The following is a 17,910-nucleotide window of genomic DNA, read 5'->3' as shown; positions in this document are numbered from 1 at the left end:
TGAGATACGTCAGCTACACTGGCTCAAAGACCTCAGTGGTTCATTAAGAGGCCTCAACGAATATGCCTGAGCTTGTAGCTACTATACCATTCATATACAATAGTACTGGCAGAACGCAGATGCTACAATTTATAGCTATGCATGAACATGTGATTTGTTTTCTGCTTTGAATCAACTTATATGCAGCATACAAGGTAGCTCGAAAATGTTCTTATATTTGTTGATGTATCAAAATATTCAGCTGTAATATATATATATATATATATATATATATATTGTGTGATCTACACTCATTGATTTATTGTTCATTTAAATCGCAGTCGACACAGACGACTATTGAAAACATTTGCGGGGCTTTCTCGAACTAGTCGCGTGTCTTTTTTCGTACTGGGATGTGGATGGATTCTATTGGTCCAAATAAGGTAATAAACCTCTAGATTCGGCCATTGAAACAGACGGAATAGTGAAAGGGCGGGGCTTCTACTCCAGAGACACAGCTACACGTGTCAAAGGGAAATTTGACAACAATGAAATGCACCGCCACATTTGAGCATTGTTCAATAATCGTGACTGAACCCATTCACTATTGGTTTAATGTCCATTTAGTGTTAGTGTCCACTGTCAAACTAAAAACATGTTAAACAACTTCAATGCTTAAAACGTGAAATTATACAGGAAAGTAATGGAAGAACACCTACATAATGGTGATACAATGTCATTTTACATCACAATACAGTAAGGTAAAACGTATCTGAGGCTGGGGGAAAAGACAACTATGTCCAAATGATTCAGACTGTACCTTTACATCAGAAGAGAGCAGAGGTTCATGCTCATTCATGACACTACATGCATTTCAAACTGATATAGGAACAGCCACTATATTGCCATAAACATTGCTCATCATCAACCTGAGCAAGGGATAGGTCAAGTCACAAAGTGAGTACTCACAAGGTACACTCACAAACCAACTGTAAAGACATTCTACTAGGCCCTAAATATGGGAAATGTCTATCATAATTTACAATTACCTCACAAACAGATTCAAAAACAATACATTCACCCCCATCAATGGGACAAGAAAATTGAAAGACAATATCCAAATTCATTATAAACATTGGGACCTAGAAATGGACATACCCCCATTCCATCTTTTGTCTTGCCCATTCACCCTCTAAATGGACACATGCAATCCATGTCTCAAGGCTTAAAAATCCTTCTTTAACCTGTCTCCTCCCCTTCACATTTGAAGTGGATTTAACAAGTGACATCAGTAAGAGATCATGGCTTTCACCTGGATAGTCTGTCATGTTTTGTATACTCCATGTATATGAATACATAAGAAAATAATGAGACATTTTGCAATAAATTGAATACCTGATTTCCCATCAAAATGTCTGAACAATATCTGATTTAATAAAAAAAATCTAAATGTTTGGAGTATCTTCCTTCATTGTCCAACTGTTATATATTTCTTTTAACCTTTTAACAATTTTGTTGACCCTTGCTAACTTATGGGAATGTTAAATAGACATATGAAAGTCGAATGAGCACTTAGGTTTTGTGAACAAAAGTTCCATGAACTATATTTTGGGGAAGTGATCCGGAGGCCAAATTTTTTGTTTAGTTATGACCTCCTGCATGGTGTTGATAAAGCTGCCTTCCAATACCACATTTTATGTTGCATCCATATTGTATAATGTGTATTTTCTTACAGGTTTGTGTGATGGCAAAAATGGTCATAATCCTAAATGTTTGTCGCAAAGATTATTGTTAAACTATATGAATGTAATTATTTTTTAAAGCAAAATGAATTATTAGGCCTACTAAGAAAAATCTCCATGAGTTGAGCACTTTGTAGTAGATGTAGCTAGCTAGTATACTGACAGAGTCAGTACAATTCAGACATGCAGTATTAATAGGCCCAATTAACTTGTTCTTCAACTTTCAGTTAAAATGTTAATGAGAATACATACATATTGTAAAGGGAGATTAATAATCAGGGAATGAATAACATATTTACTCTTTGGAGTGCCCACATACATATGGGGTATAGTAGTAACGTTAGGTGCAAGACTCACCGGTTTGTGTCAAGAACTGCAACGCTGCTGGGTTTTTCACGCCCAAAAGTTTCCTTTGTGTATCAAGAAGGGTCCACCACCCAAAGGACATCCAGCAAACTTGACACCTGTGGGAAGCATTCGCGTCGACATGGGCCAGTGTTCCTGAGGAACGCTTTGAACACCTTGTAGTCCATGCCCCGACGGGGGGTGTTGATGATTTTTTTAAATATTTTATAATATTTTTTTATCACATGTGCCTCAGTTGCATACATACACTGGGTGTATTTGCATATATCAATATAAAAGGGTAGGAACAGGGCCGCAATCAAAAATGCATTTAAAATCAAAACGCATGGATTACATTGTTCTTGAGATCATACATAATATCACTATAGTCCGAGTGTTCCTTTTCTGAAGTTGCTTTTATTTTAGCGCATCAAATGTGTAAATATTTACACTGCATTAAATTAAAAAATAAAAATATTACACAAACATATCCACACCCACAATAATACAGTTATCTTTCTTGTGATGCAACTTTCGAGATGGTGCTTTAAATGCCTGACAAAGCATTAGCTTGTTTATAGATGCAATGTAAAGCCAATGTTTAACATTGAACCCATTTCAGCCATCACCAGAGTGTGTTTCACAGGTCATTACAAACATTTCCGCGGTCGTTACGTTAACAGGGAAAAAACGAATGGCACAAGCATGAGTGGAAAAGAGTCACCAGAGTAAAATGAAAACAATCAATCCAAGGAAATTTAAGTGACAAATGGGTTTTTACACCCCTCAAACACAGGAAATGGCTGAAAAGGAGAGATCCTTACTGTAGATGTGCGGGGTATTGCTACCATAAGTACTAGTGGTGTGTAGGGCAGCTGCTTGTTCACCCGTACCCTACCGCAATTGCTAATTACCCATCCGTAACCGCCCCACGAAATGTGATTAAAAACCTTTTAAGGATCCGCACCTTTTTTCCAAATTTCGCCTAAAATGACATACCCAAATCTAACTAGCTGTAGTTCAGGACCTGAAGCAAGGATATGCATATTCTTGATACCATTTGAAAGGAAACACTTGGAAGTTTGTGGAAATGTGAAAGGTATGTAGGAGATAAACACATTAGACCTGGTAAAAGATAATACAAAGAAAAAAAAACATACGTTTTTTGTATTTTTTTGTACCATCTTTGAAATGCAAGAGAAAGGCCATAATGTACAGTCGTGGCCAAAAGTTGAGAATGACACAAATATTAATTTCCAAAGTTTGCTGCTTCAGTGTCTTTAGACATTTTTGTCAGATGTTACTATGGAATACTGAAGTATGATTACAAGCATTTCATAAGTGTCAAAGGCTTTTATTGACAATTACATGAAGTTGATGCAATGAGTCAATATTTGCAGTGTTGACCCTTCTTTTTCAAGACATCTGCAATCCGCCCTGGCATGCTGTCAATTAACTTCTGGGCCACATCCTGACTGATGGCAGCCCATTCTTGCATAATTAATGCTTGGAGTTTGTCAGAATTTGTGGTGTTTTGTTTGTCCACCCGCCTCTTGAGGCTTGACTACAAGTTCTCAATGGGATTAAGGTCTGGGGAGTTTCCTGGCCATGGACCCAAAATATCAATGTTTTGTTCCCCGAGCCACTTAGTTATCACTTTTGCCTTATGGCAAGGTGCTCCATCATGCTGGAAAAGGCATTGTTCGTCACCAAACTGTTCCTGGATGGTTGGGAGAAGTTGCTCTCGGAGGATGTGTTTGTACCATTTTTTATTCATGGCTGTGTTATTAGGCAAAATTGTTAGTGAGCCCACTCCCTTGGCTGAGAAGCAACCCCACACATGAATGGTCTCAGGATGCTTTACTGTTAGCATGACACAGGACTGATGGTAGCGCTCACCTTGTCTTCACTGGACAAGCTTTTTTCCGGATTCTCCAAACAATCGGAAAGGGGATTCATCAGAGAAAATGACTTTATCCCAGTCCTCAGCAGTCCAATCCCTGTACATTTTGCAGAATATCAGTCTGTCCCTGATGTTTTTCCTGGAGAGACGTGGCTTCTTTGCTGCCCTTCTTGACACCAGGCCATCCTCCAAAAGTCTTCGTCTCACTGTGCGTGCAGATGCACTCACACCTGCCTGCTGCCATTCCTGAGCAAGCTCTGTACTGGTGGTGCCCCGATCCCGCAGCTGAATCAACTTTAGGAGATGGTCCTGGCGCTTGCTGGACTTTCTTTGGTGCCCTGAAGCCTTCTTCACAACAATTGAACTGCTCTCCTTGAAGTTCATGATGATCTGATAAATGGTTGATTTAGGTGCAATCTTACTGGCAGCAATATCCTTGCCTGTGAATCCCTTTTTGTGCAAAGCAATGGTGACGGCACGTGTTTCCTTGCAGGTAATCATGGTTGACAGAGGAACAACAATGATTCCACCACCCTCCATTTGAAGCTTCCAGTCTGTTATTCGAATTCAATCAGCATGACAGAGTGATCTCCAGCCTTGTCCTCCTCAACACTCACGCCCGTGTTAACGAGAGAATCACCGACATGTCAGCTGGTCCTTTTGTGGCAGGGCTGAAATGCAGTGGAAATGTTTTTGGGGATTCAGTTCATTTGCATGGCAAAGAGGGACTTCGCAATTAATTGCAATTCATCTGATCACTCTTCATAACCTTCTGGTGTATATGCAAATTTCCATCATACAAACTGAGGCAGCAGACTTTGTGAAAATGTATATTTGTCATTCTCAAAACTTTTGGCCACAACTGTATTATTCCAGCCCAGCGCAATTTCGATTTCGGCCACTAAATGGCAGCAGTGTATGTGCAAAGTTTTAGACTGATCCAATGAACCATTGCATTTATGTTCAAAATGTTGTATCAAGACTGCCCAAATGTGCCTAATTGGTTAATTAATAACTTTAAGTTCAAAACTGTGCACTCTTCAAACAATGGCAGGGTATTCTTTCACTGTAATAGCTACTGTAAATTGGACAGAGCAGTTAGATTAACAACAATTTAAGCTTTCTGCCAATATCAGATATGTCTATGTCCTGGGAAATGTTCTTGTTACTTACAACCTCATGCTAATCGCATTAGCCTACATTTGCTCAACCGTCCCGTGGGGGACCCACCGATCATGTATAGGGAAATTCTGAGGCCCGTACTCAACCCGAAAATACAGAAAACGCACTACAGGCCACAATCAAACATGGCAGAATGAATTTGACAGTTGGTGCAGGATTTTGTTTTGCCTGATTTAGATAGATACACTACATGAACAAAAGTGTGTAAATGAACAAATGTGTACATCTGATAGTCGAACATCTCATTCCAAAATCATGGAGATTAATATGGAATTGGTCCCCCATTTTCTGCTATAACAGCCTCCACTCTTCTGGGAAGGCTTTCCACTAGATGTTGTAACATTGCTGCAGGGACTTGCTTCCATTTCAGCCACAACACCATTAGTGAGGTCGGTCACTGATGTTGGGCAATTAGGCCTGACTCGCCGTGAGTGTTCCAATTCATCCCAAAGGTGTTTGATGGAGTTAAGGTCAGGGCTCTGTGCAGGCCAATCAAGTTCTTCCACACCGATCTCGACAAACCATTTCTGTATGGACCTCGCTTTGTGCACAGGGGCATTGTTACACTGAAACAGGAAAGGGCCTTCCCCAAACTTACCAAACAGTTGGAAGCACAGAATCGTCTAGAACGTCATTGTATGCTGTAGCATTATGTTTTTCCTTCACTGGACCTAAGGGGCCTGAGAACCATGAAAAACAGCCCCAGACCATTATTCCTCCTCCACCAAACTTTACAGTTGGCACTATGCATTGGGGCAGGTAGTGTTCTCCTGGCATCCGCCAAAGCCAGATTCGTCCGTCGGACTGACAGATGGTGAAGCGTGATTCATCACTCCAGAGAAGGCAGTGAGCTTTACACCACTCCAGGCGACGTTTGGCATTGTACATGGTAATCTTAGACTTACGTGCAGCTGCTTGGCCATGGAAACCCATTTCATGAAGCTCCCAATTAACAATTCTTGTGCTGACGTTGCTTCCAGAGACAGTTTGGAACTCGGTAGTGAGTGTTGCAACCGAGGACAGACATTTTTTTTACGCGCTTCGGAGGTCCCGTTCTTTGAGCTTGTGTGGCCTACCACTTCGCGGCTGAGCCGTTGTTGCCCCAGTTGTTTCCACTTCACAATAACAGCACATACAGTTGACCAGGGCAGCTCTAGCAGGTCAGAAATTTGATGAACTGAATTGTTGTGAAGGTGGCATCTTATGACAGTGCCATGTTTTAAGTCACTGAGCTCTTCATTAAGGCCATCCTTCTGCCAATGTTTGTCTATTGAGATTGCATGGCTGTGTGCTCGATTTTATTCACCCGTCAGCAACGGGTGTGGCTGAAATAGCCGAATCCACTAATTTGAAGGGGTGCCCATATACTTTTGTATATATAGTGTGTTTCTGCTTATAATTTCCGACAAACTCAGCAAAAAAAGGAAAGTCCCTTTTTCAGGACCCTGTCTTTCAAAGATATGTAAAAATACAAATAACTTCATAGATCTTCATTGTAAAGGGTTTAAACACTGTTTCCCATGTTTGTTCAATGAACCATAAACAATGAATGAACATGCACATGTGGAATGGTCGTTAAGAAACTAACAGCTTACAGACGGTAGGCAAGTAAGGTCACAGTTATGAAAACTTAGGACACTAAAGAGGCCTTTCTACTGACTCTGAAAAACACCAAAAGAAAGATGCCCAGGGTCCCTCCTCATCTGCGTGAAAGTGCCTTAGGCATGCTGCAAGGAGGCATGAGGACTGCAGGTGTGAGAGGCCGAAGACAGCGCTACAGGGAGACAGGACGGACAGCTGATCGTCCTCGCAGTGGCAGACCACGTGTAACAACACCTGCACAGGATCGGTACATCCGAACATCACACCTGCGGGACAGGTACAGGATGGCAACAACAACAACAACCCGAGTTACACCAGGAACGCACAATCCCTCCATCAGGGCTTGTAGGCCTGTTGTAAGGCAGGTCCTCACCAGCAACAACGTTGCCTATGGGCACAAACCCACCGTCGCTGGACCAGATAGGACTGGCAAAAAGTGCTCTTCACTGACGAGACATGGTTTTGTCTCACCAGGGGTGATAGTCGGATTTGCGTTTATCGTCGAAGGAATGAGCGTTACACCGAGGCCTGTACTCTGGAATGGGATCGAGTTGGAGGTGGAGGTTCCGTCTGGGGTCAGTGTGTCACAGCATCATCGGACTGAGCTTGTTGTCATTGCAGGCAATCTCAACGCTGTGCGTTACAGGGAAGACATCCTTCTCCCTCATGTGGTATCCTTCCTGCAGGCTCATCCTGACATGACCCTCCAGCATGACAATGACACCAGCCATACTGTTCGTTCTGTGCGTGATTTCCAGCAAGACAGGAATGTCAGTGTTCTGCCATGGCCAGCGAAGAGGCCCGGATCTCAATCCCATTGAGCACGTCTGGGACTTGTTGGATCGGAGTGTGAGGGCTAGGGCCATTCCCCCCCAGAAATGTCCTGGAACTTGCAGGTGCCTCGGTGGAAGAGTGGGGTAACATCTCACAGCAAGAACGGGCAAATCTGGTGCAGTCCATGAGGAGATGCACTATAGTACTTAATGCAGCTGGTGGCCACACCAGATACTGACTGTTACTTTTGATTTTGACCCCCCCTTTGTTCAGGGACACATTATTCAATTTCTGTTAGTCACATGTCTGTGGAAATTGTTCAGTCTGTGTCTCAGTTGTTGAATCTTATGTTCATACAAATATTTACACATGTTAAGTTTGCTGAAAATAAACGCAGTTGACAGTGAGAGGACGTTTCTTTTTGCTGAGTTTGTGTTGCCCTAGAAGACTAAATCAATCCTTGCTCAACACAATAATGTAATAGATCGATATAATTAATGCTTCAATCTAGTTGACATTGGTAAAGTTCTTTGTCATCTTTAGCGGAGCAAAGACATTTAGGGACTGGGGAGAAATTACAATAACGGAAAAAAAATAAAAGGTAAAGATTTTCTGTCCAAATGACATCAGTTTGACCGGCTCTATGGAAGAAAAAAAAGCTGTGAAAACGACCAAACGTGTTTCTGATAAGATTTCAGTTCGGCTTTGATGCATTTTTGTGGTTGAAATACTATCAGCTTTTATGAAGACAGCACCTCTCCAGATGGTATCTGAGCATTGCATTCTCTCAAGATGCATTAATAAATCATATTTCTCCACTTCTGTTCCAAATTTAGCCCTACATTTAGTGTATAATTTTACTGCAAGAAATGCTTAATTCTGCAGGAGTTATTATTAAGACTATGTGAGAGGTTATAGACCTACAAGTCAGTGCCCAGATTTCACAGTTCCCTTGACATGCCATAGGGCTATTTGAAGTCCTGTCTTGTGACTATCAAGTTTGTATAGCGCCTCACAAATCACACATAAGACTGCTATCATCCTCTTTTACTTAACCAAATCTTTTCCAAGCATTACTTTTCTGGCCCTCCCTTCTCTTGTTTTCGACTCTCCTGTCGTAGCGTTTGTCTTATTGAATTAAAACTTTAACAATGTCCTTTTTGCCTCCATGGATTGATGTTAACTTTTTCTGCCTGTTCCCAAAAGTATTATTTGGCGATTGGCTGTGTGGGCTATTTGGCGTGCATACAGTTTATCCCCGAAGATAAGGTTTATGCACTAATACCAGATAGCCTAAAATAATGAAAGATGAACCTCAATGTAGCCTTTATAAATTGCACAATAATTACACATTTATGGATATTATAAGGTATTGTTTCTCTTTATTCAACCAGCCTGCCACCCACCCGCCACACAATATTTAATGACTCTAAACCCGTCCACCCCGCGGATATAACCGCGGGGACAGCGTGTTATGAGTCAATCCGGGCATCACTAATTAGTACATCTCTGACTCCAAGCTCTAGTTAAAACAAATCTAAGGGTATCAGAGCAAGGCCAAGTTGTGTAGATTAAAAATATGTCACACACAAACATTTGTACAACTTATTTACCCCCCCTAACCAAGGGGGCAAGTGACTATCACTGTACCCAGAGCAGCAAGTCCCTCTGAGAATCGGGATAGAACACCAATGACAGATTTGATCCTGATCCCACAGAGAACCCACTGTAGAGGTCTCTCTTTTTGTTGATCTTAGGTGAATAGATCTGGAGGCTTGTCATAACAGTCCCTGACAAGGTGGTGGCAGCCATCTTCATTTAATCTCCTATTAGGATAAATCCATCCTCATTAGTCTGAGAACAACCCCATCTCCACAGTCACATGGTGGTTGTGTCCTGGAGGGGTCCACTCATGTAGCCACCAACCGAATGCCCAACTGTCTGGTAGGGGGCAGAGCCTTGACCTGAGCAGCCTGTGACAGGAGAGACTGACAGGCCGCGGAACAGGAGGTCCATGGAGGGCAGCAAGGGCTTGAGCAGACTGACAGGGCAGAAGGCAGAGCCTCCATGGGGAGTGAAATTCACCTTGTTGGGGTCAGGGCAGGATACCTGGAGGAGAGGCTCTCTCTGACAGGGAGACCTGGGATTGAGGGACAGAAAGAGAGACGATTAGCCCAAATCATTTCTAATTACACAAAGTCTGTGTGTGTTTCAATACTCACATAGCCTCTTCACACACTACGCGTACTCGCTCACAGCCTTCAGGAGGCTCCCTCTGGAAGGAGTAGGTCTTGTTGGGACGAGGGGAGGAGGAGGGCTGCAACAGAGAGGGATCCAGAACTACTGGAGAGGGGCACACGGTCTCACAGTCCACAGGGTCTGCACAAAGAGGAAAAAACATGATTTAAAAAGGTCCACTACAGTATTTAAGTCATTCAAGTCTAACAAACCACCCATTTACTCACCTGGCTCTCCCATGGGGCAGGGAGACTGAGATGGGGAGAGTAGAGCTGGGTTCAGGGCACAGGGAGACTCAGATGGAGAGAGCAAAGCAGAGTCGAACGAGGCAGGGGAGGGCTCACTCTGGGTACCACTGCTGCACCTCTGGGCAGGAACTGGGGCTCTGTGGCCATCTGGGACATCCAGGATCTAACAGGGGAACAGGGAGAGGGTACAGTGAGGCTATGGGACACTGGCCATTGGAGAGAAATATGGGCTAATTGGCTGTCACTAGGGGAATCCAGTGGATCCATAGAGGGCTGAGATAATGGATCTAAGCCAGCCGGTACCCAAGCAGATTGGCTGTATTTAAACATGCTCACCTTGTGCTGGTCCTCAGGTGTCTCTGACACAAAGACTCCCTCCAGCTCCAGGTTCAGACCTTCCACACTGCGCCGCAGCCGAGGGGCCAACCTGCTCAGGGGTGTCAGGGGCACCGTCTGGGGGGGGGGGCACCAAAGACACGAAAAATGGAGCACAGGAGTGTGTATGGTCTGATTTGATCTGTTCCACACAAAGGGGCTTGAGTGTGAAGGTATGTACCAAAGGCCATGTAAATACGCGTATGAGTACGAGCGTATTCCTGTCAATGTGCATTCCTGTCATAGCGTGGCGATGGTGCAACCAGGCAGCTTGATGACACCAGCTCCTAAGAAAAGCAGTGCTGTTTTTCTAGCCCTGTTGCTAACGTCTCTCTACTCTGCCTGAGAAACTCAGAAGGCCAACCATCAGTGTTCTGTGTCAGTAAATACTCTGAACAGCTCCTGGGTCCCACTGTCTGCATACATGACCTTACGTTACAGTCATCCAGGGGACATTCAAATTCAAAAATAACATTTTCAATTCAAGTAAACAAGTTGCAGTATAAATAAGGACGGGTTCAGAGTGCAGATCAAATCCACAGTATTATGGGGAGGGCTGTATAGGACGTACCTGTGTAGCGCCTGGTACATGGCCTCCAGGTAGGGGGTGGTGGGGACGCTCATATCCCCCAGAGGGAGGGGCGTGTCGGGAGCGCTTCTGTAGCTGGTGCTTGAGCTTAACCACCTGATGCCAAGTCATAGAGGGGAAAGGACTTAGAAGAGACGCTTGTCTTTCAGAGGAAAGAATGAGGGGAGGAATAATTCAACTGGGAGACAGGGGTGTGACTGGCCGAGTCACCGCGGACAACAGGAGAGTAAAAATAGTCCCATCTGAGTTTTACTGGTGTATTGTGAGAATGATGTTTGATTGACAAGCTCCTGGTTAAAGGACCTTTTTTAGTAAACATTTACATTCAAAGGAAGTACTCACATCCCTCAAGTGTTCTGCGCTGCCCCATGATGCTGAGCGTTTGTGTCCGCCAACACTTCTTCTTCCCCGAGTCTCCTCTGCCCAGGAGCTGGGAGTCTATGGAAGGAGCAGGGTTGTTATAGTAACCAGCCACACGTTGCTTATACAACTCTGCACAACACACTTTCTGAAAAACTAAACTGACTTGAAAATAGTTTTTTGCTGTGGAAACATTGCTGATTGGATTGGAATCAGAGAGCATTATGTTCTTGTCGATCATTTAACTACACAACTGGTAACTTTATCTACGAGTTCTAAGATTGACCTTTCAATAGAACAGAGCAGTGAACCCGTTTCACTCTTCTCTAGCAGTACAATTTACACCTATGGAAGTGAAACAGCACCCTAGCTACATGATTTGACTAGAGCACAGAAGTGGTGCCCTACAGCTGTCAGGCACACCTGCCAGTCACACAGCTGTGCAGAGGCAGACAGGCAGGCGAGGAGTAAACCACTGTTGCTGACAACACCCCCTACAAATGAGTAAAACAAAAACCACAGCAATGCAAATAAACAAGTATCACACATCAGCTACAGCAAAAAAGACAACAGCACAGACAGTTTGACATTAGTACACAAAACATGTAGTGACAGCCGTATTCACACAGAATAGGAGACCGCCACAGAGTTTGGGTAATCAACATGGTGACATCCTGTGCTGTCCCTCCTTCATTCATCACAACTGAGCTCCATGTCTTCACATGCCTGAGGAGGAAGAAGAGAGGACAGTGGAGCGTTCCTACCGACATAGGCCCCACTCCTCTAATGCCCACAAGCCCTGGGGTGAGCGTTGCTGGCAGACGGGAGGATGTGGGTGTGTGGCGGTCTATCTGCTGAGCTGCCCTCCCTCGTCTCCACACTCCTGCTTCACACACAGCCTGGACAGGATCCTCTTGCTGATGCCCAATTTCTCCTCAACATCAATTTCTTTTTTCTGTTCTGCCCCCCCTAACTTGAATATTTTCTCTGGGCCTCCTCTCCTCCAAATGCAGGTTCCTCTCCAGGTCACGTTTCCCCAAAATGCAGTCTTCTCTCTGGGTCTAGTCTTCTAGAGCTCTCAGTCCTCTCACAGAGTTCCACACTGATGTCATGACACACAGTAGTGTAACAGAGTCGGTCCCGGGCTATAAACGACAAAAAACCTTGACGCCATCTTCCGCCCTATCTGGTGGAGCCGTGGTCAGACACCGTGGCTAAATGTGTCATGGAGGGACAGTCAGTTACCCAACCCTGTCGGTGTAGTGTTACTGCTCCCCCCCTCCACCAAACATGACCACGGGACACAAGGCTATAAAAAGATCCGGTCAAAAGGTGATGGAATGTTCTGGGTGTCTAACGCTTTGAATGCCAGTTCAGCCTCGTGTTTGATTTGATGTACATTTACTTTTAAGTATTACAAAAGGGGTTTTGAACCTGTTACTACAAATTGTTTAGATTGGGTCTCTCTTTAGTTTGTGGCAGAGGGGAACTCCCCCAAATCCACAAGAAGCTGGTTGTATGGGAAAAAGTGACAGTTTCATTACTGAAGAAAGGAGATAATGGCAGACAATAGGAGACAGTTATATCATCTTAAATAAAGCAATGAGGGGGGGTCTGTTCTGTACAATAGAGGACAGGGGGGTTGTTCAGAATAAACTGTGTCAAGATTGAGGGCACAGTGGTGGAGTGTGGTTAGGTTAGCCCAGGCTTTGTGCACTAGATGAGGGGTGGATACAGTAGGGGGGAGGTTGAAGAGACAGCAGGGGATGAAGAGAACAAAACAACTGTTTCCAGTTGGCTGCCTTCCACTGCTCCTCAGCTTCAGAATGGAACTGCTAGACACCTGCAGCACCAGCCTCAGATAGCTCACTTGGTCTTTATATTACACAATAGGACAACAGTGTTTATAACACACATTTTCATAGATTAGAAGTCTGGCCATTGTAAGCAACGACGGTGACAAATTGAATGGGGAGCGACAAATGGCTTTTAAGCAATATCAATACAGGCTTGACAAGAGTATATTCCTCTCGGTTTCAGATCTATAGGAGTTAATGGCTGTTAATGTTAAATTCACATTTGGGCTGTGACTGAGTCCGGTGAGTTTACCTGCGTGGCCTTGTCATTGACACAGGTGACTCCTTGGCTCTCTGCCTCCTTGGGCCACCGGCCCTGCAGATATGGTCCAACAATTGTATCCAGGGACAGGGTGCGACGAATGGTCGGCTTTGGGGGGCGAGACTTTCTCCTGTCGCCTTAAGGAAAAGCCAAAAGACATCACATTTACTGATATGAAACGCGTCTGCTTTATACTGCGAGTGTGTGATGAGGTCAATATTTGTAACAGAAGACAGATGCTAATCTTGTATGGAGGGCTGTTTTGTGCGACGGTGCCCCAGTTTGACAGCATATTGGTCTGACAAACTCAACGCTCAGCCTACCGGTACAACGTAGTTAGAACAAAGTCACATCGTAAAGGAGGTTGAAAACCACTTTAGCACCAGCAGGAGTTCATAAAATGGCCTCCTCCGGCCCCCCCTCGCAGGGCTTTGTGAGCTCGTAGTACAAGTAGGTGTGTATTGGCAGCTCTTTGTAAGTAATCTCTGGCAGGTGTGAGCCAAGCCACTGAGCCTACAGCAAAGCCCTCCAAAGACATGTTGCACAAGACTGGCAAGATACAGTGCAGGTAGGGTTGTCTACACGATGAGATTAAAATGGATAAGAGCGAGAATATTTGTATTTGTCAAACGGCAGTCAAGCATCAATCATGTCACCAGAATAAAACCCTCTATCTACTGGAATGGAGCATCAAGATCACCATGCACTTCCATCACCCTGTGAAGTTCAGAACTTATTCCATCTGTAGCCTAATAAACTATGGTTTCCCCGAGTAATAATGGGAGGACCACACACCATATCATGTCGACTCCAAGTTCACTTCAATATGATGGTTATTCAGTGGAGGCTGGTGGGAGGAGATATAGGAGGATGGGCTCATTGTAATGGTTGTAACGGAGTCATACATGTGGTTTCCATATATTTGATGTGTTTGATACTGTTCCATTTATACCATTCCAGTCTTTACAATGAGCACGTCCTCCTACAGCACCTCCCACCAGCCTCCACTGTGTTTATTATATCAACATTTGCTAATAAAGGCATTTCCACCAGTATTTCTCGCATAATACATTTTACTGACACAAAAAGATCCCACCATGTCGAACCAACAAATAACCTGTCGGCATTTATAAAATTGTACCGAAACTACCTGTATTGACTTACATTTTATATGGTACCACTTTAGTCGCATTAATACTGTGGATGGAAACGTGGTCAATCAAATCGTATTAGTCACAAAAGCCGAATACAACAGGTGTAGATCTCACAGTGAAATGCTAACTTACAAGTCCTTAACCAACAATGCAGTTTAAAAAAATATGAATAATAAAAGTAATCACTAATTAAAGAGCAGCAGTAAAATAACAATAGCGAGACTATATACAGGGGGGTACTGGTACAGAGTCAATTTGCGGGTGTGCCGGTTAGTCGGGGTAATATGTACATGTAGGTAGAGTTATTAAAGTGACTAGGCATAGATGATAACAGAGAGTAGCAGCGGTGTAAGTGGGGATGCAAATAGCCTGGGTAGCCATTTCATTAGATGTTCAGCATTCTTATGGCTTGGGGGAAGAAGCTGTTTAGAAGCCTCTTGGACCTAGACTTGCCGCTCCGGTACTGCTTGCCATGCGGTAGCAGAGAGAACAGTCTATGACTAGGGTGGCTGGAGTCTTCCTCTGACACCGCCTGGTATAGAGGTCCTGGATGGCAGGAAGCTTGGCCCCGGTGATGTACTGGGCCGTTCGCACTACCCTCTGTAGTGCCTTGTGGTCGGAGGCGGAGCAGTTGCAATACCAAGCAGTGATGCAACCAGTCAGGATGCTCTCGATGGTGCAGCTGTAGAACCTTTTGAGGATCTGAGGACCCATATCTCCTGAGGTGGAATAGGTTTTGTCGTGCCCTCTTCACGATGGTCTTGGTGTGCTTGGAGTGCCATGTTAGTTTGTTGGTGATGTGGACACCAAGGACCTTGAAGCTCTGAACATGCTCCACTGCAGCCCCTGTCGATGAGAATGGGGGCGTACTCAGTCCTCTTTTTCCTGTAGTCCACAATCATCTCCTTTGTCTTGATCACGTTGAGAGGTTGTTGTCCTGGCATCACATGGACAGGTGTCTGACCTCCTTCCCTATAGGCTGTCTCGTCGTTGTCAGTGATCAGGCCTACCATTGTTGTGTCATCTGCAAATTGAATGATGGTGTTGGAGTTGTGCCTGGTCATGCAGTCATGAGTGAACAGGGAGTACAGGAGTGGACTGAGCACGCACCCCTGAGGGGTCCCTGTGCTGATGTTCCAGTTGTGGTGGAACGTTAATAATGAATTGGAAAAAACATGACACTATTCTCAAATTAAGTAGCACATTTCTGCTTTCATAACACTTCATTTTATAGGGTCCTACAGAGAACCACATCAAAATACATGCTTGAGCAGGATGGGGGATGGCTGACGCATGGTGGAAATTAGGCTATATTCACTGAAAGTCGGTGGTCTGTTTAGAAAAATTGAGGCCAGACGCTACTGCACGTAAAATAGACCCATGTAGCTAAGCCGTAAGATACTATAACAGTTTATCATAATAGATAGCCCACAAACCCGTTAGACTAGTGATAGACAGCAATAACAAAGCAAACTCTAGCGACATTCCCACCATAGTGTAATATTTGGCAAGTGACATTACTTGGCACCAAAATTGTATTTACCAGTCTTGGAATCTTTGCAGCGCGGTTGTGCTTTGTTGTGAAGCTGGAATGGGACAGTGGCTCGAAGTGGTTGTAGACAAGGGGTGCCCCCCCGAGCCGCTTCACTTCTGCACGACATCCCCCCAAGTGCAAAATGAAGCAGCCGAAAGCACTTCGACAGGCAACCGTATCAAAGCTCACAATCAGTAGTTTTAGCGACCTCTTTTTCCGTTTAAATTAGCCCGTATTTCAATATTTATTTATGATAAGTATCCAACATGGTTAGCTTCTTGCTAGCAGCCAGCCTTCTTTTGTGATGACCATGATTTCCTCCAACTTTTCTCTTGAACTAAAATAAATCTCTAAAATATTAGCCGTGCATTTAGTTCACAATTAAACTATTAAATGCCCAACCTGATCATCCACCGTTGGCTATTATAACTTTACATTATGTAAACTATCAGGCTACACATTTGACAAAATATTGCCAAATCTTGTGTCTGAAACTGACAACAGCTCAACTAGCTAAATTCTCCTGTCCAATTTACTTACAAGTGGGCGAGGCTAAAGACACATTCTTGATCTGGTTGGGTACTGAAAAATACGACTTAACTTCTATTGGTCATAAACTCTATCTATCAAGGGTCTGCCCTCGAAAGTCATAACATTCCCTCCCAGTTTATTAAAACTCAAACCAGCAGCGTACACCAGAGCCTCCCACTCCACAATACATTCACACACATTCCTCTTTAATGTTCGAACGTTATGGATTAAACTCCTTATCAACACTGATTAAAAAAATATAAAAGCAACAATTTCAAAGATTTTAGTTTGTTAGTTGGTAAGGAAATAAGTCAATTTAAATGAATTAAGCCCTAATCTATTGATGGGAATACAGATATGCATGTTGTTCACAGATACCTTAAAAAAAAGGGCTGGGTGTGGATCAGAAAACCAGTCAATACCTGGTGTGACCATTTCCCTCACACAGAGTGACACATCTCTTTCGCATATAATTGATCAGGCCTGTTACTCTACTCCTCTTCAATGGCTGTGCAAAGTTTCTGGATATTGGCAGGAACTGGAACACACTGCCGTATACGTCGATCCAGAGCATACCAAACATGCTCAATGGGTGACATGTCTGGTGGGTATGCAGGCCATGGAATAGCTGATAGTTTCAGCTTCCAGGAATTGTGTGCAGATCCTTGCGACATAGGGCCATGCATTATCATGATGAAATATGAGGTGGTGGTGGCAGCAGATGAATGGCACGACAATGGGCCTCAGGATCTCATCACGGTATATCTGTGCATTCAAATGGCTATCGATAAAATGCAAATGTATTCGTTGTCCTTAGCTTATGCCTTCCCATACCATAACCCCACCGCCACCATGGGGTATTCTGTTGACAACATAGACGTCAGCAAACCGGTCGCCCACACAACGTCATATACACCATCTGCACGGTACAGCTGAAACCGGGATTCATCCACGAAGAGCACACTTCTCCAGTGTGCCAGTGGCCATCGAAGGTGAGCATTTATCCACTGAAGTCGGTTACAAAACCATACTGCAGTCAGGTCAAGACCCTGGTGTGGACGACGAGCATGCAAAGTAACTTCCCGAGATGGTTTCTGACAGTTTGAGCAGAAATTCTTTGGTTGGGCAAATCCAGTTTCATCAGCTGTCCAGTTGGTTGGTCTAAGACGAGCCCGCAGGTGAAGAAGCCGAATGTGGAGGTCCTGGGTTGGTGAGGTTACACGTGGTCTGCGGTTG

At 44.0% G+C, this 17,910-nt stretch overlaps 1 protein-coding gene across 2 annotated transcripts; it reads right to left on the bottom strand.

The window, feature by feature from the left end:
- Positions 1-8,879: 8,879 nt before the first annotated feature.
- Positions 8,880-16,678, bottom strand: LOC106601604 (protein FAM117A). Of its 2 annotated transcripts, XM_014193938.2 has the most exons (8): positions 16,153-16,678; positions 13,447-13,592; positions 11,320-11,415; positions 10,960-11,073; positions 10,350-10,466; positions 9,993-10,176; positions 9,750-9,906; positions 8,880-9,667 (listed from the first exon to the last, which is right to left on the bottom strand). In XM_014193938.2, the coding sequence occupies exons 1-8, from the start codon at positions 16,268-16,270 to the stop codon at positions 9,406-9,408; spliced, it is 1,194 nt and encodes a 397-aa protein (XP_014049413.2). In that variant the 5' UTR covers positions 16,271-16,678; the 3' UTR covers positions 8,880-9,405. The 2 variants fall into 2 exon arrangements, with proteins under 2 accessions (XP_014049413.2, XP_014049414.2); XM_014193939.2 differs by lacking the exons at positions 13,447-13,592; positions 16,153-16,678 and adding an exon at positions 12,102-12,566.
- Positions 16,679-17,910: the final 1,232 nt, after the last annotated feature.

The sequence above is a fragment of the Salmo salar genome, chromosome ssa03 (assembly GCF_905237065.1).
Source record: "Salmo salar chromosome ssa03, Ssal_v3.1, whole genome shotgun sequence".
Lineage (NCBI taxonomy): Eukaryota > Metazoa > Chordata > Actinopteri > Salmoniformes > Salmonidae > Salmo > Salmo salar.
This window is presented reverse-complemented; position numbering and strand designations above follow the sequence as displayed.

Bases quoted from the DNA above. Each gene is read 5' to 3' on its own strand.
- LOC106601604 (XM_014193938.2), bottom strand. From the start codon at position 16,270: ATGTCGTGCAGAAGTGAAGCGGCTCGGGGGGGCACCCCTTGTCTACAA. The intron at 10,177-10,349 runs GTGAGCATGTTT...TTCCCCTGTTAG, and splicing joins CACCTGAGGACCAGCACAAG to ATCCTGGATGTCCCAGATGG. The intron at 9,668-9,749 runs GTGAGTATTGAA...CCTCAATCCCAG, and splicing joins GTAGTGTGTGAAGAGGCTAT to GTCTCCCTGTCAGAGAGAGC.